Source organism: Pholcus phalangioides, unplaced genomic scaffold (genome assembly GCF_987345545.1).
Source record: "Pholcus phalangioides strain wild (caught in Gottingen) unplaced genomic scaffold, Ppha-v1.0 ptg000022l_1, whole genome shotgun sequence".
In the NCBI taxonomy this organism is placed as follows: Eukaryota; Metazoa; Arthropoda; class Arachnida; order Araneae; family Pholcidae; genus Pholcus; species Pholcus phalangioides.
This window is the reverse complement of record NW_028301615.1, coordinates 9,498,331-9,524,648: the sequence shown is the minus strand read 5'-3', so window position 1 is coordinate 9,524,648 and position 26,318 is coordinate 9,498,331. Positions and strand designations below refer to the sequence as shown.

Genomic DNA, 26,318 nt, shown 5'->3' with positions numbered 1-26,318 from the left:
AACCTGTAGCAATACGATTTGACTTCCTTCTGGGACGGCTGCCTTTAGGATTTGTCACCAGACTGCACAGGCTCAATTATGCCCATTTTTGTGCATAAAATGGCCGTGCAATGATAAAAAAACACCTAAATAAAGAATGTGGGTGGGGGGGGGGGAACACATTGTTACAGGGGGAGCCTAGCCAGCTATAGCAAAGGGCGGCAAGTTTGAGGAATGAGTGGCCGAGAAAATTAGTAGAATGTGAAAAGAGTGGCAAAATCATAAATCAGTTTCTGCCTAGAGAGTGAGTGACCTAGAGCAGGGTTTGACAAATCAAAAAATAATTTAAACACCAACCAAATTTCATAGGAGCCAAGAATTTTTTTTAAAATAATGGCTTTATTTTGAAAATAATGTTTTTTTTTCAGCTTATCTAGGAATCAGCAACCTTTCTCCATGTTGGTAGACACACTGACATAATTACCAAAAACTTTGTTATCCTAACACTTCAATTTAGCAATCAAACATATAACATTTTAGGCACCAATGCCAAATTTCTATATTCGTCATAGTGACCTGGTGCCTGGGAATTGTGAAACTCTGACTTAGAGCGTGTGCAAGTACGTGGATGACCAAAAGAGAAAGCGAGTGACCCCAGGTCGGTGAGCGATCAAAAGCGTGAATTGTTGCAAGCGTGTTAATGACCAAGCAAAGAACTACAGAGCGAGGGACCTGGTTAATGAGCGATCAAAATCGTGACCTTGATCGGGTGCAAGCATGTGGATGACCAAAACGTAACCTAAAGAGCGACTATGCCAGGTCAGTGAGCGATCAAAATCGTGGCATAGAGCGTATGCTATCATGTGAGTGACCAAAAGGGGGGGGGGGAACGTAGAGATTGTGTGAGCACGTGAATGACCGAAACAGTATGCCAGCATGCGAGTGGCCCAAAGCGTGATTTACTGATTTACAGACACAGGCGTTTTCACAAGAGCGGGAGTCCAAGACGGATATTTCCCAGGGTGGTGAATTCTAGGAATAAGTGGTCAAGAATATTAGAATAGAATGGGAGAAGAGAGGCAAAACAGTAAATACGCCTCTGATTGTTGCCCGATTGTAGTGGTATATGACTTCCTCATTTTCTACGGAGATCTAGCGTTTTGATAAACATCTGCGTTTACTACCAACTGGGGTTAGAATTATTGATAAGAAGACAGTCAACGTGAGCAAAAAAGGCACGGCTGTAATTTGTTCAGGGGATTTATGTCCTTTCATTGTCAAGTTTGAAAAACTCATTTTCGCAAAAGGGACAATTCCACATAGTGATTTTACCTCTTTTTCTTACGAAGCAGATAATACCTTATAAGTGGGCTGTTTTTATGGGAGTGTTCCAAATAAAGTACACTGGCACCGGATTAGTACGTGAATACATACAACAAAATTGATTGTAAAGTTTTCGTATGGCTCCCAAATTGAGTTTTCTATCGCTTCTAGGTAGTGCATTCAGAAAATGGCCAGCCCCTTTTCTTCCCCACAGATACAATCTTATCCAAAGGTCAACGTTGGTTTTACTAATAGATATTTTTCTTCAAAACTCACATTCCATTTCTATCCAAACGTGAATAGGTTGACCTTTTTCCTTACTCTTGAGAATTTTAAATGTTTACCATTTCTATGCTTAAGTTGTCAATTATCGATTTGAAGCATCACTTTCGATTTGGAAAATGCCTAAAGAAAGTCTCGTGTATGAAGAAATTCGTCGTATTTTGTTTGATGAGGATTCAGGTGATTCCGATTTTCCAATTGAAAGTTCCGACAGCGAGTATATAGTCACGAACAAGAGACCACAAGTACACGTATATCATAGCTATAAGGAGATAAGATAGTGGATAATATATCGTCATAAGCAGAGGCGTAAGCAGGGAGGTGCATAGAGGGTCTGTATCCCCTCCTCCAAGTCAACCAAAAATTACAAAAAAATTATTTCGGTAAAAAAATGCTATATCGAAACTAAATACCTTTTATATGCTATGTTAACCAATAAGAAGGGGATTCCCTCTCTGATTACTTTTTATCACAAGCATAAGCGTGGACAAAGATCATTGGCGTACGTGGGGGGGGGATATTGAGGTTCTAATCCCTCCCCTCAAACCGAGATTATAGTGTTATTTTGCAGGAAAAAACGTAACCCCCCCCCCAGAAGGAAAATATTTTGAACCCCTACCCCCTCGAGAAAATTCTGCAGACGCCTATGACGGAGATACACTGAAAATGCAAGAGGGCCACAGTTGGGAGGAGGGAGGTTGAATTACGATTGAAGGGTTATCCGTATATTTGTGAATATCATGTCGCTTTTGTATGCATGGGTAAACATAATGCCCTGTCATATCACCCCCCCCCCCCAATCACAAGAGTTGGAGGAAGTTCAATATGGCTGGAACTAGAGACACAGTAGCAGGGTGAAGTTTTTCAAGGAGATATACTGTGCATAAGCACTTTTTGCAACTTTGAAAGCGGAAAAATTAAGTTTATCCCCGCACCTCCAATACGTTGCGATCATGTTCCTAGTTGTACGCCTGTAAGTTTCAACAATCACCAGCAACAAGTGTGCGAAAATATTTCGTTACTTCTTCACTTTTTGTTTTCTAATGGAGGAGGCGAACCAGAGCCGTAACTAGGGGGGAGCAGACGGATCTCGTGCCCCGCGCGCTGGACCAGAGGGGGCGCAAATTTCATTCTCAAACCTTACCTTCAACATTACAAAGGGGTGGCAAAATGCGCACTTGCCCCAGGTGACCAAGCATCTGGTTGCGGCCCTGGGGAGAACGTCAGTTATTCGTAATTTCTCTGACAGAACCAAAAATAAATTAGATTCCTCTTTTGTCGGCAGAATTTTGCCAATATTTTTACTCCTCTGTCTTTGTCAAAAGTCAGCATAGCACAGACACTCCACTCAAAAAAATGACACCAGGCTGGACCCAATTTCATGTTTTTACAAGCTTCGTACTGTCGCCCTTCTCGTAATCAAAAAATCAACGAATACACCCCCTCCCCCTCCTGATGCTAACGTAAAATTGGAATGGGGCCCAAATTTTTTTTGGTAAAGCTTATTTGTTTTCATATCGAGATACACGAAAGTTTATATCTGGAAGCACTTGTCTTTTCTAATTTTTGAAGTTGTCTTTTGAATTAAAAATTCATATATTAATAGTTCACTTCTACAAAATAAAAAAAAATCGAGAAAAGGAAAAAAATAATTGGCAAAGTTGGCGAGAATATCTTGAAGAGAAAGGGCGATATACCACCGCTCACGAATAAATAACTAACCGGACCTTCAGCTGGACCCGTATACGCGTACAGGGATAAAATTGACTCGTACGCATATATACATGTCTTTCATGAAGAAAAAAGAGTTGGGTGAATACTCCTTTACATAAAAGAAAAATGCTGTATAAAGAAGGGTGATTTCAGTTTACAATTTGTCTCCACAGGGTATCTTGAAATGAAAAAATGAACAGCAACGCTGTGGCCGGCATGAATAAGAACTGAATGGAAGGAAGGACGGGGGATTAGGTGAGAGGTGAAAGTTTGGACGAGTCCATTTCAGAAAGCAAAAATAGGTTATTTTCACGAACCTCCCAGTATCCTTCAAGAATCGGTAAAGGGTTAACACTGGAATCACAGCACTTTCGGTATACTTAGACTGCAGACTAGGTCAAATTGACCTAAACTGTGAAGAAACAGTGTTTCAAAACATAAACAGGAATTTCTCTTTGGTTTCTCGGTTTTTCCCTACAGTCATTCAATGTTGTTTAGTTGTTTATTCATAACGGGAAACTATGTTTGTTTAGGAATATAAAATGGGCTTCAAAATTAGCTAAAAAATTATATAATGCAGTAAAAATAAGCTTTAGGTACACATTATTTATGTTACTCAGTACAAAAACTTTTTCAGTAATCCCATAATATGACCAAGATGTAAAATTAAAATAAGCTTGTCAAATTAAGTATGAGATAGTCTATAATGATTCTGTCAAATAAGTATCGATTTCTTACTGATAAGTGAAATTTATGATGAGCAGTTTGGAGCAAATTTTTTTCATTGTTCTTGTGCACATTCACCACATGTTGATGTTGCACAACCAATGTAAAAATTAACAGTTTTGTTTTCACATGACATCAGATGTTACCCGACATCAGACTCGTTTATTTTTATTTTTTCTGATGGCTCACGAACAGTTACATGTTCAAGAGCCCACAAATGTTTTGTCTTCTTGACGCAGCTCTTCAATAAGATTTTAGAGAAACTGCATTCGGAAAATAATTCTGGAATTCTGTTCTATACAAAATGCAGCAATTTTTTTATAGTGAGATCTAGAATGCTGTAGAAAACGCGAACAAGTCACCCCCGTGATGCTACCTTCATTGAATATTTTCTGGCCATTTGATTGGCTACAACTTCTGCAAACTCTGTTGAATTGTAGTGTGAAATAGTTTCTGGAAGCTTTTTAGAGCTTCCACTGCCAATATCGACTTTCAGATGAAGCGTGCTAAGTAATAAAACATTTTTATCTTTTTTCCTTGATAAATTTTCATTATGGCATCACTTTTTTTCTGTAACAATGTTTCATGCAAATTTAGTTTCACTATCTTCATTGCATCAGATAATATTGCTCTTCGATTACGTCTCACCCTCCCTACTAAGCTCATATTTTTTGGCTTTTAGCATTTGAGCCAGCTTCAGTGTAGTGAAAAAAATGTGTTGGTTGCAACATTTCTGCCCTTGCTCTCAAATTTCTTGATCAGCTACATCACTATATGCTCTGAACGAGAGATTTGGGAACGCTGATCATTCCCAAGGTTTGGAAATCCACTCAAAACTTATTCGTGCAAGCCAGAATTTTATTCTTTTTCTGTGACATCATTTGCCTACAGAAATTTCAGCTACATGTTTTTTCTAGAGTTAAGCTTATACTGTCCCAAAACCTTTCTTGGTCCTATCAGAATACCAGGTATTCAAGTTTACAAAGAAGAAGAAGAATACTTAGCTCTACTTGCCATTTCTTCATTGAAAAAAAGATAATCTCCTCGGACAATAAATTAGCATTGACCTTGAAAGACCTTTATTCTTCACTATCTTCGTTTAGAAATACTTTTTAGAAAGGGTAACTACTTCCAAGAAAATTCTACACCCCCCCTTTTTCATGTAGAATAGCATGTTGGGTCAAAATGACCCAAACGACAGTTCTAGGTATAAGTGCATCTGAAACATGAGATGGGAATTAATTATTATTAATATTCATATGATAGTATAGATATTCATATGATATCATGAAACGTCACAAAATTTTTTTATCATCTACTCTTAAGTTTTTGAGACAAATTAAAACGAAGTTTAATTTGGGTCTAATTGACCTACTCCGCGGTTCTAGTGTTAAAGCTTATAAAAACATGCATAAAATGAGTTGTTTTTTCAGTGGCTTGTTATCTTATTGTAGGAACCAGATGTAGAACAAGTTGAAAAAAAAATTAATGGTGGTCAAGTGGAAGAATTGATAGCTCAGGTAAGCTTTCATTAAAAATATTAATACATGCACTTTATATGATATAAACTGAAGAGCCAAAAAAACTGGTACAGGCATGCGTATGCAAATAAAGAGATATGGAACTAATCAGAGTACGGCGCTGTGGTCGGCAACGCCTATATCACAACAAGGGTGGTCGGCTGAAGTTGGTTTTCTGTGGTTCCCAACTTCAAGGCACAAATGCGAGCCGATCTCCCCGTTAAAAAGTCTCGCCACAGAGAGCAACAGTCCTACAACGGTAAATCATTCAACCATAACACTTCACTCGTAGTTAGTAAAACTGGGGGCAGATGACAGCACTACACATAACAAGCATTACACAGAAACAAACTTTACGTCAGGTTGCACTACACGTACACGCACATTCCCGCAGGTACCGATTCGTTGGGGTTCGTTGGGGGGGGGGGCATGTGTGGTGTAGCAGTAGTAGGTGGGGCCTCCAAAAAATGGCTCGGGGATCCATGATGTTCTTAAGTCAGCCACCTCGTTGGGCAATTTGCCTGTTGTGGCGTTGTATTTGTATAAGTGTCTGGCATAGTTGTTAGATCAGTTACTGCTGCTACAATGGCAGGTTATCGAGATTTATGTGAGTTTGAACGTGGTGTTATAGTCGGCGCACGAGAGATGGGACATAGCATCTCCGAGATAGCGATGAAATTTGGATTTTCACGTATGAACATTTCACGAATGTACCGTGAATATCGGGAATCCGGTAAAAAATTGAATCTACGACATCGCTGCGGCCGGAAAAAGATCATGCAAGAACGGGACCAACAACGACTGACGAGAATCATTAATGAATCATAATGACAGACGTGCAACCCTTCCGCAAATTGCGGCAGATTTCAATGTTGGGCCATCAACAAGTGTCAGCGTGCGAACCATTCAATGAAACATCATCGATATGGGCTTTCGGACTCGTGTACCCTTGATGACTGCACGACCGACACAAAGCTTTATGCCTCGCCGGGGCCCGACAATACCGACATTGGACTGTTGAGGACTGGAAACACTTTGCCTGGTCTGACAAGTCTCGGTTCCAATTGCTTCGAGCTGATGGACGTGTACGGGTATGGAGACAACCTCATGAATCCATGGACCCTGCATGTCAACAGGGGACTGTTCAAGCTGGTGGAGGATCTGTGATGGTATGGGAGGCGTATGCAGTTGGCGTGATATGGGACCCCTGATACGTCTAGATACGACTCTGACAGGTGACGGGTACGTAAGCATTCATTAATAATGTGCTGCACCCATTCATGTCCATTGTGCATTCCGATGGACTTGGACAGTTTTAGCAGGACAATGCGACACCCCACATGTCCAGAATTGCTACAAAGTGGCTCCAGGAACACTCTTCTGACTTTAGACACTTCCGCTGGCCACCTAAATCCCCAGACATGAACATTATTGAACATATCTGGGATGCCTTGCAACTTGCTGTTCAGAGCAGAGATCTCCACTCCCTCTTACTCCTACGGATTTATGGACAGCCCTGCAGGATTCATGGTGTCAATTACCTCCAGCACTACTGCAGACATTAGTCGAGTCCATGCCACGTCGTGTTGCGGCACTTCTGTTGGTTCGCGGGGGGGGGGGGGCCTACACGATATTAGGCAGGTGTACTAGTTTTTTTGGCTCTTCAGTGTAATTCATTCTTGTTCTTTCATCTTAGCCAACCTCTCTGAATATTTTGTTCCTATGTGCAAGCTGTAAATTATGGAATTTTTTTTTATCTATATACAGTAGAATCTCGCAATCCGACACATATCAGACTATAGAGTGCCAGATTACTAGAAGCTAGTTGAAAAAGCCCATTTTTGAAAGATGCTGATATTACGCTATAAAAGTTCTTGGACAGAATTCTCTTATAAAAAGAACAGACATGCAGTACCATTATTTCCTTTTCTATCAGGGGCGACTCTTGAAGGAGACACGAAGGCTGCCCCCCTCTGCAAATTTCAAGTTATTAATTTAGTTTCTCAAATGTATTTGATACTAACTTAATATCATTGAATTTCTTCATTTTTAAATAAATTTGATTAAATTAGAAAAGAAATATTTTCGGAAGGCACTGATTAAAAACACAAAAGTGTTCTCTGTAAAGTGCGGGTCATATGGTCAAGGTTCGGTGGAGCCTTCCACGGAGAGAGCTCTGTATTATTCTTTCCCACCGAGCTATAGAGAAACTTTCTTTATATATCTCAGTGTTCTTTCCTCTTTAAGCACTTCCCATCCTGCGCAGACACGAGGTACCCTTAGCACTGAGAAACCACGAGAGAAGGGACAAAGGGGATTATTAGCACAGGTTATTATACTCGTTTTGGCCGCGCCGAGAAAACGCTGCACAGATACTGATGCTGCCATCTATCTTTTATCTTTTAAATCTGTTTTATCTTTTGTATGTTTTAAATTAGAATATATTTGAGTATAAAAAAATAATATATATTCAGACCTGCCAACTCCCCCAAGTAGTCGCCTGACGTGAAAATTTGGTAATTTTCTCTGAATGACGTCAGTCAAAAAAAAAATCACGTCATTTCAAAGTCATTTAATGACCACGAACAATAAAGGTCAGGAAATAACGTGATTCTTGATGACCTTATTAGCCATGAAGACCATGAAATGACGTGATTTTTTATGGCGTAAACAATTTTGCATCATAAAAATCACGAATTTCTTTCCAACTGAAAAATTCTGTTCCGGATGAAAATATCAAAATTATCCAAAATGTTTGTTAATGAACCTTCAGAGGGTGTTTCAAAATTACCCTAGGCCTATTCGTTACTGGTTGTCACAAGATAAATGAAGTACTTTTAATTGCGATTTCGTTTTGAATGGAAATGCAAAATTTTTCAATGAGTAATTGTTCATATAAATTTATCAACGTACGTTATATAAATTATAATTGCATCCATATAATGTTTTTTACGAACGATCAGAAGATCTGTGAAATCTGTCAAAAAGATGCAACGAATTCATTGATCTAAAAAAAATGAATTTTTTAAAAACTTTTTTTTTCGATAATTGTAAATAACGCAAATAATTATATTTATAATTATATTACTATATTTTTCATGGATAAAAAAATAAAATAAAACGAAAAAATAACTGCCATCGGCTAAACTCAGCAAGAGATTAAACGGTAATTGTAATATAACTAATCAATACTTTTGAAGTCTTCATTAAATAACATCAGTTGGTTACTGCTACGATAGCGTGATCGGTTAAGTCATGGCGTGAGATACATAGGACACCCCGGAGAGAAACCAGGTTCGACTCCGACCTGCGCCAGAAGGTGATACTTTTTTTTTTCCGTCTCTTCAAAAAACGCCATCTATCTTCTGAAAGTCTAACTATTTGCAAATGGTAATTTTTTGACGTCATTTTTGACGTTTCCAAAATGGACATAATGACCATTTTATCACGTCATGTTTGAGACATTTTCTGACTTCCAAAAAACGTTTTTATTGACGTCAGGTGACAACTTGGGTCTCCGGCAATGCAGGATTTTTTAAGGGTTTCAGAATTTTAATTACATATTGCCTGGTTTTGATGAAGAGGAAAAAATGAAAGAAAAAAAAAAATAAAATTATTTTCCGGGTTAAATAATCAAAATTCTTCTTAAATAACCAAAATATTCTTTGGTAAACATTTATTTTAGGGAAATTGCAATTGTTATGATTCTTAGCAGAATATTTGTCCATTAATAATTTCCTGCACTTTTATTATAATTGAGGTGGGGGAGGGCACCAAAATATTATTCGCTTACATTTGAAAAATAGAATACTAGATCCGACCCTTATGGAGTTGTGACCACTCCTTAAGGTCTTGGCCTATGGGGGCAGGGGCCAGTACCCTTGTCTCGCCACATTCACACTTGGGGTTGACCCCTTTACATCAGGGTTATCAAATTTGCTCCCCGGGTAGATACCCAATTTCTCCCCCCCCCCCCCCTTCCCCGGCTGGGTTTTTTTGGGGAAAATTGGTTTTTTTTGGGGAGTATTGTTTGTTTTAAAAGAAAATGTGTTGCTTTCAGGTTAAAATTTTAGTTTGAGCTTAGTTTATATATTCCAAAAATTGCTGCATAGTGCATTGTTTAGAATATGTATATTTTGAAATATTTTTAAATGACTTTTTTTAGGAACAAAAATGTGATAATAAATAATTTCTTAGAATCACAAACAAACTTTTTTATAATTCTTCTGACTTTCTTTTTTTATGTAAGCATTTAGGTATGAGATTCACATATTAAAATGTTACAAGAAATTGCAAACAGAAAATGTAACCATGGACCTTAGTTTAACAAATATACCTGATATATGTGATACGCATACCCACAGAAATTGCTTATTTATAATACGCAATAATTTTTCACACACACACAAATCCTTGCATAAATAAATTGAAGCGTCTGTGAAGAAATAAAATGTATGAAAACTGAATTTTCATTCAAAAAATATTTACATGTTTGCATTACTTTTTCATAAGTTTTATGCAAGTACATCAGACTTTCATAACTGAAATATCAAGAGACAAAAATAGCATTATCTCATAAAGAAAAGAAAATAACTTTGTGAGATTCTTGAATTGAACATTGGTAATGAACACCTTCAAGTAAAACAGAACAAAAAGTATAGTTTTCCTCCAAAAATAAGACCTAACCGGAAAATAAGTTTGATTTTTCGAGATGCTCATAATATAAGCCCGACCCCGAAAATTTGCCTATTAAAGTCTTCAGTGAGATGAAGGCATTCTGTAGGTCTGTTACTATACATGACACGTTTTCTTGTATAAAGTGATATTAATGTACAATAATGTTATTGACATTTGTGTTTAATGATAATTCAAGTTATTCTGTAGTTTTAAGTTTCCAAAAATGGCTAATTTGGACAAGTGGAAAACACCTCCAGACTAATGAATCCTCAGAATGACTGCTATCTCCTCCTCTTAGCCAGATCATTTTTTAATTATTACTGCTTCTTTAAAAATATTTCAAAATTTAATTTAATGAAGTAGGGATATGCTTTAACAGTGAAGAATTCAAGAAAAAAAGAAGCATGAGACTTTAGCTCCTGAAAGTTTGGGTTCGATTTAAAAAAAAATCTTTGGTTCTGGTTACATAGCTAAAGGTTTTATTTTTGACGTATCAGGACACTTTTGAATACATTTTCTGCTGGGTTTGAAAAATTTAGAGAAAAAAAATTCAGGCATCATCCGGATTTTTCAGAATTTTCATTATCGAAATTGATTTATTTTACCATTATTGATTATTTTACCAATACATAGTTTAACATGCATTAAAAATATATATTTAGGCATAATGTAAGGTGTACACATAAAGGATGTATATTAGGGTGGGCCGAAATGTTTTTTCTTCAACTCGCTATAGTGCGGAAAAGTTGCCTCCTTTAATAAAAAGAAAAATAACGTAAATATTAAAAATCTGTGGACATCTTTTGGTCGTGCATCGTACTTGAAGTTTATGAAAATTGACAAAATTGAACATTTTTCTTAATTTTTTAATATTACTTAAAATTTGAAAATTGACAACCTGACAATGAAAAACCTGGTTTAAATAAAAAAAAACCTGTTTCTTTAACAACCCTTTGTAAAATTGAACAATCGACACACAAAAGTTTGTTATGCTTATTTTATGGTTCAATAAAGTAAAATAAATTAAAACATCATTAATATTTCAATGTTTATCGGTCGCGCAATGTGTTCGAAAAACTGGAATTGACTAAATTTTTGCAAGTTTCATCGTTGCATGCTTTGTCAGAACAAAATGACCGAGAATTTACCACATTGAGGTGGCTGCACATTGAGTTTCACCCCTATTCTATCTAATCAACCATCCAATGTAGGAGAGTGTGTGTAATTTACATTATAGTTACCAAAATTGACTAGGATTTAGGTTTAAAGTCTCTTCAATTGTTTCTTTTCCAAGTGTTCACGTTTAAAGTCTAACTTTTGGGAGGAATTAGGTATAACTAATTTTGATAACAGCGTAGATATGGAGTAGCAATCTATAGCTTCATCTCCACATACTGTAGTTGAAGATTCGGTAACAAATCAGGCACATCCCTTGACTGTGGGAAGACCACTACAGTTGATCGTGTGTCTACTCCATTTCAACGAACTTCCTTTCCATCATATTTTTCAGCATATGGATGGTGCACCCAGAGACCAAAATCTTTTTCCTTGGCTCATTGGATAACAGCTTACTGAGTTTGAAAAGCTTACTGTGGTGGAGTATCAATCATGAGATTATTTGATTCTAGAAGTAGCCAAAAAATTGTTGTGCAAAGACCAGCAGCACTGTATTTATTAGACACCAGCTATAGTACCCGGCGCTGCCCGGGTTTTCTTCAATGAGGCTGTTTGGATCACGTGATATCTTCCTCTTTCTTTGAGGGACATGCAAACAACGTCTAAGTTAACCAATATTCTCCTCCGCAAATCATCAAGTAAAGAAATCTAGATTTAAAGAAACAGAAATGAATACTTTTTTTCCTTTTTTAAGGGGTGCTAAGTATTTCGATCCCCCCCCCCCGAAGTTCAAGGTATCCATCTGCCTGTTCTTTCTTCCAAAAATGCTTAATTAAAAATCCAAAAATGCTGTGGAATTTCTTCGATGTACTCTAGACGCACATAATTAATTTTAAAACAACCTTAACTATATCCATTTATGCAGTTGAATATTAAAAGACAATACGGAGAACTTAATTTTCATGCTTGAGAAGATATAAATAAAAAGTTTAAATCAATGTTATTATACGGATATTCAACTTAAAAGTAGGTCCGGCTAATTACTTCATATTTAATCTCCTGGGCTTTGTATATCTCTAAGCGAACTCAATATTACAAAAATCGAAAATTCAATGCAATTTTTAAAATTATTGATGTGACAGAAAACCCCACCAAATTTCAGCATTTCTACAGTAAAATCGGCAATTTTAACACTGATTTCTTTGAGGATCACCCTTTTCCTGACCCTCAAAGCGATGCTGATGATTATGATGCCTATTGAAAAAGCCTCATTACTGAGAGTATTGAAAATGTGGCAAACCATTATAAAGGCATAAACTATCATACATATGTACCAACAGGATTGAAGAAGTGACAAACCATTGTAAACGCATATACACGTCTGAAACGCATTGCTAGGGAACCACAGTAACCAAAGTAAACGTTCGGGAAGTGATTGTTGTTGCCCAAAAACGATTATTGCCCGCCCGACAGTTTTTTGCCCGGTTGGGGCATTGGCCCTGCTCTGACAAAATTTTAAAGTAGCCTATCGTTCAAGTCAGGTCCCATTTGGTATATATGCAAAATTTAGTGACGATCTATCTAAAATTGTAGATTTGTATAGGGAACATAAGCACACGCACACACCCAGAAAATCAATTTTATATATATAGATATCCAAAGCAATAAAGTCGAGACATTGTCCAGAGGATTTGCAACTGAGATTCTGGTCCTCTGTCACGGTTCGACATCAAAAATAAAAAGTATTTTAGTGACGCTCTAATCATGTTTTTCTAGCAGTTCAAACATTGCAGTATTTATTTGACGACTTAATTCAAGTTGTTAATCCAATAATTGAGCACAATGCATTCTTTGCACACCCTGAAAATTTACTATTGGAGAGATTGGGTATAGGAGAATTTTAAAAGCAAGATAACCTGCCTCTGAATTAAGAACTACTAAACACTCCATGCTAAGCTTAATTACATTAGCCTTGCTTAATTGTTATAATTTTCTGTTATATTTTTAGTTTCCTCTTTTTTTCTTTCCTCTTGATTAACCGGTCGGACTACCTACTGGAGTTTTTTCTGGCATCACTGCGCCCTGCTGGGCACTGAAGTTACATCACTAATGTGACAGAGCCTGGTTTGTTCTGTTCAGTTCAGACACTCCATGATACCTAAGATTGACTTTAAAGCTACCGATTACCTTCAGATTATTTACTGGAATACTGGCCTGTTGTATCCCCCAATGCTACGGGAAGTATGTAATGATATTATATTCATCAATTTCGACACTAACATCAGAGCCATCAAAAAGTTTCCATCACACTCGGACAGTCCGGAGATGTGTAAAACTTGTTACAGAGGCCTCAACTAAAGTATGTAGACATGAAGCTAGAGATGACTACATCAGATCTACACTATTATCAAGATCAGTTACGCCTGATTTCTCATGATCGTCAGATTTTGAATATGTCAATTTTGGTAAATAGTTTTAAATATAATGTCAATTACACACACTTTCCTACTTTGGATGGTTAATTGGATAGGGTGTAGGTGGAACTCGATGTGCAGCTACCTCTTCATGGTAAGTTTTGGGTCATTTTGTTTTGACCAAGCAGGCAAAGAGCTGCACAATGATACTTGCAAAAATTTGGTCATTCCCGTTTTTCGAACACATTGCGCGACAAGTAGACATTGAAATGTTAATGATGTTTTAATTTATTTTACTTTATTGAACCATAAAATAAGCGTAACAAACTTTTGTGTGTCGATCGTTCAATTTTAAGTAATATTAAAAAAAATTAAGAAAAATTTTCAATTTCGTCAGTTTTCATAATCTCCAAGTAGTATGCATGACCGGAAGATATCAACCGATTTTAAATTTTTTTATGTTGTTTTTCTTATTAAAGGAGGCAACTTTTCCTCACTATAGCAATTTGAAAATAAAAACTTAATTTCTTTCAACCCATCCTAATGTACATACATGTTTAAGTTACATATTTTGAAGTTGTGGAAAAAAGGGAATTCAATTTTCCTCCCATTTTGCCCAAAACTGGGCTGTAAGTGAACAATTATCCCCTTATTGTATGGTCAATTTTATTAATCAAATACATAGTTTAACATGCACTAAAAATATATATTTAGGCATAATGTAAGATGTACATATAAAGAACGTACTTATATGTTTAAATTAGATATTTTGTGGTTGTGGGGGGAAAAGGGAATTCAATTTTCTCCATTTTGCCTAAAGAGCCTGGGTTTTTTTACAACCCTGCTTTAAATCCCTCCCACTAGTAGTTTGATAGTACTGTCTTAAAGAAGAACACAAAAGAGTTTATATTAAAATAAATGTGATGATATGCAATCAATTATTAAGGAATCATTATTAATTAATAAGTGTCACAAGCTAATAAGTTCATGATAGTAAATTGATTCATTAAGAACAGCCTTTTACTGCTTGCAAGGCTCCCACTTGTTTTACTTTTCTTACTTTTTGGTAAAATGTCCTACTTTTGTTCTACTTTTCACCAAATCCTATCTACAAAATTTGTGTAATTTGTTTTTAATTGAGCAGGGAATCATCGATATATTGCCAAATAGTACAAATGTTGTAGATTACAATGAATGATTCCGCCAAAGCAGAAATTGTATTGTTTCTAAGGTTATTTGGGGGAGCGGGGTGTATGTGGACTATTTGGTGGTTTAGTAGTTTTTCATTTGCTTAATTTGAGGGTTCTACAAGTAGAGTAGTCATTAAAAACGTCTGTCTGGTTGAAAAAAAAAATTGCACTTACTACTTCATGGTCTTGGACAGTAATCAGCAGTCATCATTCAAAATTATGGTGCACTTTTTGGGTATAGGTGAAACAACAGTTTGCATTACAAAGCAGTTGGGTACATAGACCTATTCTAGGTTTTGTGACTTTGATGATACCTAATAGCATTCAGTTTTCTTTTGTATTTTTAGGGCATACAGAGGCACAAACAATGTTTACAATGCTGAAGTAAAGAGCTAGAAATGAAAGTTCTTCATTTGTCAAAAACGATTACACTGGCATTGAGAGCACTAAAATTTAAACACATCCTTTTTATAAAAGGGATGGACAACACAGTAAAACCATCTGGTCCACTTTAACTTATTTATTTTGGACCTTGTAATTTACACATTTTGCTTTTGGAAGTGGTATCCAAAGAGCGTCATTCTTAAAATACTTACATATCTTCATAGTTTGCCTTGTGTATTGTCGAAGATAGTTGACAGACTGGAGTTTAGAAGACTCCCCAGAGAAGAATGTAATATGTATATTGTGAGGACAGCAGAAAAGAATTATCTGTGGTTGCTAAGACCCTATTTTGGCCAAAATTTTTTTTTTGTAACCAAGACATTTGTCATTTTGCTTTGACTTGAATCAATCTTACAGGATACTAAAATAGTGTGCTATAAAAAAAATTAATTTTAAAATTTTTCAAAAAAAAAAATTCTAGGGATTTTATTTATTTATTATGACATGATTATGTTGTCTAGGGGGTGGGGAGTACCCACCTCCCATCCTACTTTTTCTAATTTTTTAGAGTGGGATCCCTGCGAATGAGAAAAAGTCACAGAAAAGTTACCAAAACGTCCCCAAAAAGTCACAGAATTTTGCTTTCGATATTTGGTAGATTGAGTACAAAAAATAAACAAACAGTTGCTATGAACACAATATGTGTAGTTTATTCATCACCAAGACATACTACCTTAGACTTTGTGGAAAGAAGTAGTTATGGAAATATTGCATATATATTTGCATATACATTGCAAAATATTGGAGGTATGTTTGTAGGAGTGTGGCGGTTGAAGACAAACACTTCCTTCTACAATTCAAAGATATAATTAACACATGCCTTCTACGTGTTAAATTGCACTTACTTATTTGGCAGTTCCTAAGCCTTAAAAATAATGATAATATTATCACAAAAGAAGGAATATTTAGGTTTCCTTAAGTTTTCAGAAATAAAATTTGGTTTGATTGGATGTAGAAGAAAAAAAATTTTTTAAAGAAAAATTCTTGTATTAAGTACTTGAGCAATGTTATTTGGGAATGTGAGAGAATAGACCTATTATTACACCAATTTCCTGCTTGTAATTCACTGATGCAAATTTAACTACTTTGAGAAAAAAATATTATTGTATTTTCTGCAGTGGTGCATGGGAAAATTTAATTCATGAATGAATCTTAAGGAACAGGTTGTTTGTCATATTTTTGCAGAAAAACAATTTGATTTTTTTTACTTTTCCACACACAAAATAGGAAACCATCTTTGCTCGCCTGTACAGCAAAAGCTGGAGAGCGAATGAGATATATATATTGGTTTTTTTTTTCTTTCTTCGTCTATTCAGAGATGCGATAGAAAATGCAAACATCCAAACTTAAAAAAAAAAATAGGAGGTTGGCAAGTTGGGTGTGAATCCTCACATACAGGAGCAGCTAAGGTGCCCAAGATTAAAATGAGGAATTCAGCCAATAAGGTATTCATTCCAAAAATGAACTGGAGCATTACCATGAACCAATTACCATTACCAATCACAGCCTGGCAATTTTATCCAAGCGTATGTATAAATATCAGATGAGAGCTCGAAAATGTCTCATTTAGTCTCAAATGGTCTTACACTCCAAAATTTTAAAATTTCTCCTGATAATGTCAACCACTGAAGTTGGGGAAGTTTGAGTTAAAACTCCATCCTCTGATGGCCTCATAGCATCAATGAGTTGTCAAAAAAATTATAATTTCACGTCTTTGATATCTAAATATTGCATTGAATAATACAGATTTTTTTTTTGTAAATGATTTTTCATGGCAGTTCAAATTTCACTGAATAGAAATTTCATTACGCGAGACCAAGTTAATTTTTTTCCTTAACCCGTTTAAGTGGTTTTTAAAATTTTCCTGAGAGAGATTGGCATTATAACTGCCACATTGGAAATGAAAGCATGTTAAGAACCCAAGATATTTCGGGGTGACCAAAATAAAGCATATCAAGTTTGACGAGATATCTCAAGATTGCCGCTGTAAGGGTTAAATGTTATCCCTTGGAAAAATTTTACAAAACCTCATTTTGTTTGGAAACTTTTTACAATTAGAAGTATATTTGTAAGGTCAATGGTTGCAATGATGGTCCTGTGGACTAACAATTTGAAACAACTTGTGTTCAGTGTAACCTTGTTTATATGATGTTCAAGAGGCTGGGTCAAAACGTAGTATGACTATGTGAGTCGCACAACTGAGACTTTGCTTTGAAAAAATTAGCTCCTCTCCTCCCAACAGACATACAAAATATTATAAAATTCAATGTGTTTGATTGCATCTCCAATTATGTTATTTAAAAAAATTATTTCAATTATACTTGAAGGAAAAAAAAAAAGACTTAAAATCCATTCAAATTGCTTAGGGGTACAAATCTGGCAGAATATTACCTTTGCTTAGGAAAATTTCCTATGTTAAACTCTCATCTTTTTAACAGCAGATGATGTATAACCAGCAGCTTAGTCTTTGATTTTCTTTCTTTGCTTTATAATCTTTTTCAAAGTTGGCACAGGGATATTCAATTGTTTTCCAAGCTCAACTTTCATCATTAATTTAAAATTCTTGTTAGATTTTTTAGAATTTCCAGTTTATCTTTCAGAGAAAGCACCTTTCGTTTTCTTGACATCATGAACGGCAGATGGGACACAGCTGGCAAGCAAAGAACTACAATGAAAGAATGTTTCAGTCGAAATGATCAAAAAAATTGATAAAGTAGTGTGTGTGTGTACCATATATGTCTCTTATTGGCAGACCTGTACTCTCCAAATGCGTATAAGGGACCCTCTAAAGATAACTAAAAACATTGGGGGGGGGGGGGAAATTCTGAACATACATGGCTGTTTTTCAAACAATTAAAATTAAAACCTGTTTCTTTGGGACTCGCTGTATTCTCAGAAAAAAGCTATACAAATCACTCTAAGTGGTCATCAGCCAGCTATTTTTGTTTATATCAACGATCACCCTAAAATTTATGTCTTTTGCAAGAAGAACTGTTTCAGTAATGCACTGTCCAAAAAAATTGCATGCATTTGATGGATATAAATGAGTTCTTGAACCAAATTAAAAGATTTGGAGTTTGATTTGAATTTAAAAGATCAAATAATTGAGGTTTTGCATCAAATAAATGAATTATTTTAACATTAAAAGAATAGGAAACAATTGCAAATAAAGCCAAATGTCAGTAAATGTGAAAGTTGTGTAACTGAACAGTGTGTAAACGAGGTTCCATTGTATTTTAAGTGTTTCGTTGTGTCATGCTGCATGTTTTTATCCATAGTTATATTTTGCAAACTTTGTTCTTGAACTTATTCTTCTTGTCAAACTTTCTCTTTTTGATTTCTCTATCAACTTTGTTTTTTCTTATTTGCTTCTGTACAGGCTGAGAGAGAATTGACTTTAGTTAGAAAAATGGTTGTGTGGCAGCCATGGGAATTTTTGCAAAGTCAAGCTACTACTTGTCAATGGAAATGGCCTGTTTGATCTATACTTGTTATAAAAATTAATTGTGATTGCACCATGTGGGGGAAAAAAAAGGTTTCTCCTAAAACAAAATTAGTTTACAATACCTGTGTTGATAACCTGTATCTCTACAGTTTTGAATTAGACAAATAAAAGTATGATACTCACAATCTTTTGACTTGTCATATTTTTGCTTTTCTATAAGTAAAAGGATTTATTAAAAATCATGTCGCTTTTTCCTGTTTTTGTATGCGTTACAGAAAAGTGTTCCAATACTGATAACTTATAATTGGCATTTGCAGCAATTCCATCTGGGAATGTTTACAAGGTACAAGTGAGTAGTAGTAGTGATTTCATCTTCATAAGTTTGTTAATTTTTGAAGTTTTGTGAAGTTTAAATTCATGCATTGAACATTTTCTTCACTAAATAAAATGAATGAATAAAATTCATATATATATATTTATAAGTGTCATACAGTCGGACCTGTATATAACAAAGTTATAAAAAACAGCAATTTTGTTCATTATAGGCACACTTTGTTATTTAAACTGAAGAGCCAAAAAAACTGGTACAGGCATGCGTATGCAAATAAAAAGATATGGAACCAATCGGAGTACGGCGCTGCTGTCGGCAACGCCTATATAACACAACAAGTGTCTGGCATAGTTGTTAGATTGGTTACTGCTGTTACAGTGGCAGGTTATCGAGATTTAAGTGAGTTTGAACGTGGTGTTATAGTCGGCGCATGAGAGATGGGACATAGCATCTCCGAGGTAGCGATGAAATTTGGATTTTCATGTACAACCATTTCACGAGTGTACCATGAATATCAGGAAACCGGTAAAAAATTAAATCTACGACATCGCTGCGGCCGGAAAAAGATCATGCAAGAACGGGACCAACAATGACTGACGAGAATCATTAAACGTGACAGACGTGCAACCCTTCCGCAAATTGCTGCAGATTTCAATGCTGGGCCATCAACAAGTGTCAGCGTGCGAACCATTCAACGAAACATCATCGATATGGGCTTTCAACTCGTGTACCCTTGATGACTGCACGACACAAAGCTTTACGCCTCGCCTGGGCCTGACAACACCGACATTGGACTGTTGAGGACTGGAAACATGTTGCCTGGTCTGACGAGTCTCGGTTCCAATTGCTTCGAGCTGATGGACATGTACGGGTATGGAGACAACCTCATGAATCCATGGACCCTGCATGTCAACAGGGGACTGTTCAAGCTGGTGGAGGATCTGTGATGGTATGGGAGGCGTATGCAGTTGGCGTGATATGGGACCCCTGATACGTCTAGATACGACTCTGACAGGTGACGGGTACGTAAGCATTCATTAATAATGTGCTGCACCCATTCATGTCCATTGTGCATTCCGACGGACTTGGACAATTTCAGCAGGACAATGCGACACCCCACACGTCCAGAATTGCTACAAAGTGGCTCCAGGAACACTCTTCTGACTTTAGACATTTCTGCTGGCCACCAAAATCCCCAGACATGAACATTATTGAACATATCTGGGCTGCCTTGCAACGTGCTGTTCAGAAGAGCTCTCCACCCCCTCTTACTCCTACGGATTTATGGACAGCCCTGCAGGATTCATGGTGTGAATTACATCCAGCACTACTTCAGACATTAGTCGAGTCCATGTCACATCGTGTTGCGGCACTTCTGTGTGCTCGCGGGGCCCTACACGATATTAGGCAGGTGTACCAGTTTTTTTGGCTCTTTAGTGTATATCCGTACTGGCTTGGAAAATTGCATGATTAAGAAAAATGAAACAATTTATAAGTACATGGCCATTTTTTAATAATACAAGTACTTTAAAAATAGATTGTTACAAAAATTAATTCTGCTAAAAAATGCTATTGGCTTAGGTTCTGTTTCATAATTGGCTTAGCAGGTGGCACAGTGGTAGTAGGGTGAATTTGGTTTTTGGTGGTTTCTCAACTTTTAGGTACAAATGCGAGCTAGTCTCCACTTTGAAAAATCTCACTACAATGTTTTATATCGAACCACTGGAAGAATAAATATATATGTAATTATCTAGATTAACCCAGGCTCCTAGTGGTCCAATATACATTTAGAATAAAATGATGACTCATGAAAAAAAAGAATCAGTTAAATTTCAATGGTATTTAATCAAATGATCATATAAAAAGAACGATTTATATTTACACAAATAAAAAGTCAATTAAAAAAACCATTTCCACAATACCAAAATCTGCTCACGATAGACAGAATACTATATGTTCAATTATAATAATTTTAACTTGATGTTGGATTAACTCTCTTTTAATCACTCTTTATACCTAATTTCGCCATCTGCCCCCTGTTAATTCCTCATAATTTAGGTTTTAATTAAACCTCCATAATTTACTTAAAATGTGGTAAGAATTTCTTTCCTACCTTTCCTCCATCCCTTTCATCACGGATGATCGCGGCTCCTGATGCTAATCGTTGCACTGTGTAAAAACAAAAATTTAACTACATCTTTTTTCAACTTGATTTCTAGCTTGCACTAATGAATCTACTTTAATTTTTCAAAGATTCCAAAAAGTAAAGTTTTGAGGGGTACCAACCCCCTATTTCTAATTGGTAGTCCAGCTTCAAAGAAAGATCCTTCCATTGGGTGATGAGGATTACGTAGGTACAAATTAGTATTAGTATTGACATCATTGGTCAAGGTTCACCCCCTACAATCATGTGAAGCATATAGGAGGAAGACATTTTTTTCTGTGGGGGGGGGGTGTACAAGAAAAAAAGAGAAGGAAAAGAAGAGAGGAAGCAAGAAAGTCAGAAAAGGCACATATTCCCTGGAAGGGATGCGTAAAATAGATGAAATAAAGTCATCAAATCAATTGCCTGCAGGTGGCAATACAATGATGAAGAGATAGGTTTCAGTATTATAGGGGAGAGAGAGAAGAGAATAATACGGAGCGGTTATTACGCAATCTTTGAAGGGGCCCCTTAAGTAAGTAGCCATAAAATTAAGGAGTGTTGATGATGGAGGCAAAGAGCATGTTTTGTAACATTTAAATGGCCTAAGTCTCTTTTTCTCTTATTATTATTATATTATATTGGGCTGGAAATTGGAACTCTCCCGCTTCATCTGATAGCAATGGCTATCGACGCCATAGCAAATGAATATGGGGAAAAAAAATTTTGCATGTCTGTTGGACAACATGTAAAATTTTTACCACAACTTTTCCGGAGTTTAGTTGAAAATTTCATCAATGCATTTCTTGCATCAATACAATTCAGATGTGCTAAGCAAGTTCAGCATTTGTGGAACTTTTGAAAAACTGACATTTTTTTCACTGAGATATGGAAATGTTTGTGATAGTATGGATGTAGCGAATACATTGACCTGCGTCTGACGACCAATGAAAGTTAAACATCATCTGTCAAACCTGGAGATTAAAATTTTTGAGGCTGTTTTTCTTTTAATTATAACAACTCTGGCATATTGCTGGAAGAAATTTACATCCTCCTCGTAGAGGAGGGTGAGCTGAAGTTGGAAGGTAGCCATTTATGGAGAGAAGAGGGGAAAGGAAACACAGAAGGGGCCCCTTTTGTCATAGTACATAATATTTCATTTTATATCATACTTGATATTCATATTTACAGGGCTTGAGAAATCGGAAAAAATTTTAGGCACCGGCCAAATTCCTTTGAAGCTGTTCTAAAAAAATGTTTTTTCAAATTTTTTTTGAGTTGGTGACTTTTTAACGTAGATTTTTTATGTGTAGGTAATAAAAATACAGTAGACGCTGCTGCTGCTGTGGTAGTCGAGTAGTCATAGTGACGGACTCATGTCGCGAGGTCCCGGGTTCAAACCCCACCGTCACCACATGGGTGGATGTCTGAAGTTGGTTTTCTGTGGTTCCCAACTTCAAGGCGCGAATGCGAGCCGATCTCCTCTTTAAAAAGTGTCGCCACAGAGAGCAACAGACCTACAAACAGCACAAATTCAATCATAACACATCACTCACTTCACTTCTGAAATATAGATGGCAGCACTGAAAAATCAAACACAGCGCTACATATGCATTCAGACTGTTAGGTACACACACAGTTACACTTCCGGCACAATTCAGTAGGTATTAAATCGCCCATAGATGGTGATAGACCTGAGTTGTGCTCGGTTTGAAAGAAAGAAAGTAGACGCTGCTTATTAAAACCACAGATAATGTTATAATTCGGATATTGTTATCACTAGGGCTCGGACTTCTGTGTTGCATATTTTGAGCAACCCTATGTTGCATCTTTGCATTTTTTTTTCTTTTTTTGCATATTTTTCTATTTTTGCATGACAGAGCATATTTTTGAAATTTTAAGGCATATTTTGCATATTTCATGACTTTTGATAAAAAGTAAATTTTTTCCTCGCTATACCAATCGCACTTCAGACTGGTTTTTGCAGTTCCTGCCTCTGACAAGAGCTCTTAGGGCTAGGATTTTTATGCACTAAGACTGGAATGTTGTTGCTAATTGGTAAGAAATCCTGAAATTCAGATTTTTCAACCAATCAGCAATGACATTGAATTTCTGGAGCATAAAAATACTAGTCCTTCAACAACACTGGTGGCTGTAAATAGATTAATCATCGGAATTATTTTCTGCGATGGTAACTCGTGGGAGAAATCAGCTAAAATTGGTAAATGGGAGGAATTTTTTAGCATTTGTGGGAAATTGTGAGTTTTTATCAAATAAAAAAAATTATTTATTTATTTATTTTTTTGCTTTTATAAAGCTAAATACACTACTCGGCTAGGTATTTTTACCTATATATGGCAGCACATTACTTCTGAATTTAGAGGGGAAAAACTTGCTCAAAAGGGAAATTTTTGAGTGAAATTTTGGCTCGATTAGGTTAGTTAGTAAAATAAAGAATTTATGTTCACACAGTAAGTATTGGTTCAAAATAATTTAAACTGCATCAAAATTTCTCATCATATTATTTTGCTAAAACTAATGTTATTTGAGATAGGAATGAAAAATTTTTTAGGACATACATTTTTTGTTCTATAGGGAATATTTAGTTTTTTTAAGAGCATAAATGCATATTTTATAGAGAATTTTTTAGAGTTTTTAGAGCATAAAAATCCTAGCCCTAATAATTCCAATGCATGTATAGTAAAACCTCGCTACAACAATACTTAATATAATGATATATACCTCTACAACTATATTTTTGCAAACCAAGTCCATAGCGAGGGGTGGGTAGAACTAGAGGGTCCAATCCCCCAACATTTTAGAAAATGGCAGATTTCTATGGAATGGCATGGTAAATCTATTGTTTGGTCATTTTGGTTCCCCTCTTAAACAGTTATCCCCCTTCCGAAAGAAATTTCAGGCTACGGTGCTGTTGCAAACCTTGTTTGCAACTTCCTTAAGTCTGATGGAAAACTCCTTTTGATACAACAATATCCTTTACAGAGGTTAATATAAACTCCTCGAAAAAGATATTTTTTGAAGATACATATTTCGAAACCGCTGAAATGATGTGTTTTATATTTCACTCAAAATCACTCAATATATTTCGGAATTCCTCACCAGTTCTTGTTCTTTCGTATCACCCACCCTCCGAAAGAATGAATGAAGTTGCGGTGAAGCTACTTCCTGAGTAGTACCAAAGCCTCCTAGATGTACAAGCCATAATATATCACTCTGCCGAGGTTGTGATGTCACAATCCGGGTCCTTAGCGTGGCTGTTTTGTATGTTTTTAACGAAGCACACTACTTGCATTTATTGCATATTGTATTTAAATTCAAGTTTTTACTATTAATTTTACTGTTTACGTGTTGTTACTACTTTTTGATTTGTTGCAACACATTAGCCGGAGAAATTTTGTTTAAATAGTTGTAAAAGGGGCAGAGAACTTCAATAACAATCTGACAATGGACAACAAAAGGGTATGTAGCTATTTGTACATAATTCAGTCAATATATCTGAAATATTGATTTTTGTCGACTTTATTTTGCGTAATTAATTTGAAAGTAGATATACTCGCTGCTGTTTCGTGTCAAAATTTTATTTCCTTCTGTATTGATATCAAATTTTTCTGGTCTGTAGTTAATTAAAAATACAAATATTATGGGCTGAGTGACATGAAATTTAATGAAGGGATAGGCTACTTTTTAAATAAATATTAAAATATTTTGCAAATTTAACTTGCATTTTAAACCATTAAATTTAAATGTGTGTCATCTCCCTGTGTTAGCATTCTCGCACACACACACAAAAAATGCAGAATATTTTATAATTCAATAATTTTGTTGCCTATATGCTGTATATTATAAATACTACACCTGTAGCATTTTACATTTTCTTGTAGGTGTCTTGGTGCTGCTGCCTTTTTAGCTGTAGGTCAAACTGCAAGGGGACCGAATAGAACCCTTATTGTACTGAGGAAGGAAATCCAATTTTAGCACCCCTGATGTGATAATTGCTGAATAACCATCGTGTTTGACAACAAAGTTACCAATCAAAAGAAAGTCACCAAAGGAAAGAAATAATGAAATCAATGGCAAACAAGAAAAGCGGTTCACAGAGTGTCACTGTCTTGCACGATAATCATCTTGTAACCGAGTCTTCTTATGAGTAGGAAAAAACCCAAAGTGTACTTCATGGTAAAATAAGCGAATTTATCCTTTCTGCATGAATAGTTGGAACTGAGTTTTATGAAAGCTGTTCGCTATTCCCCACAAATGATATTATGGACATCAATATTTTATTAATCCAGCTGCATATCACCTTGTGAGGAATTCAAATAGACTGATACTACCTCATGCATATTACTTCAAGTATTGCTGCAAAACGTAGGTGTCCTAGAGTATGGTACAGAACTCAAATGTGAAACATCTAGCAGGAAAATGTTGTGAACTTCTTGAAATCAAGAAGTTAGTTGGCTCGATAATGCCCAAAATTTATGTTAAGCTAGGAACATTTTATAAGAAAGCTTCAATTAAAGGTCTGGCTATCAATTTGATGTCGATACAATATTCAAAGATATTTGTGATTGTGGTAAGTCTGTCATGAGTGTATCAAAATAATATCTGACGTATTCCTGAATAATTACAAAAAAACTAAAAATGATAACTTTACTGCCAAGTCTTCAGTTACGGGGTCTCGTACGTTTTAACATGGTGAAAAACTATGATCTAATAGAAATATCATTAAAAATACTGTTTAACCATCTATTTATTCCAAAATTTTTACACATGTTCTTGATTGTATGTGCTATCTTATGCTGGTATAAAGTTTTACATATCTTAAATACTTAATTTTTTGTAAATTTTCAAAAAAATGCATTAAAAACAGCTTGCAGGTATGATAAAATACTATGACATCAATGTAATTGAATAAAAATAAAGTAAATTGTTCAATTCATGGCTATTCTCTATAACCCTTAGTTTTCACTTGCTGAAAACTGGCGGAAAGTCTTTTT

At 35.8% G+C, this 26,318-nt stretch overlaps 1 protein-coding gene and 1 long non-coding RNA gene across 3 annotated transcripts in view; both read left to right on the top strand.

Annotated features, from left to right (window-relative positions):
* The window catches only part of ND-13B (NADH dehydrogenase (ubiquinone) subunit ND-13B), an 84,210-nt gene extending 65,196 nt beyond the window's left edge, over positions 1-19,014 (top strand). For both annotated transcript variants that reach the window (XM_089249362.1, XM_089249363.1), the window contains 2 exons: positions 5,478-5,543; positions 18,764-19,014. In XM_089249362.1, coding sequence (XP_089105488.1) covers positions 5,478-5,543; positions 18,764-18,865 — 168 coding nt within the window. In that variant the 3' untranslated portion in view covers positions 18,866-19,014. The remainder of the gene's footprint in view (positions 1-5,477; positions 5,544-18,763) is intronic.
* Positions 1-26,318, top strand: part of LOC149069437 (uncharacterized) — a 529,602-nt gene that overhangs the window by 397,497 nt on the left and 105,787 nt on the right. The window lies entirely within an intron of this gene.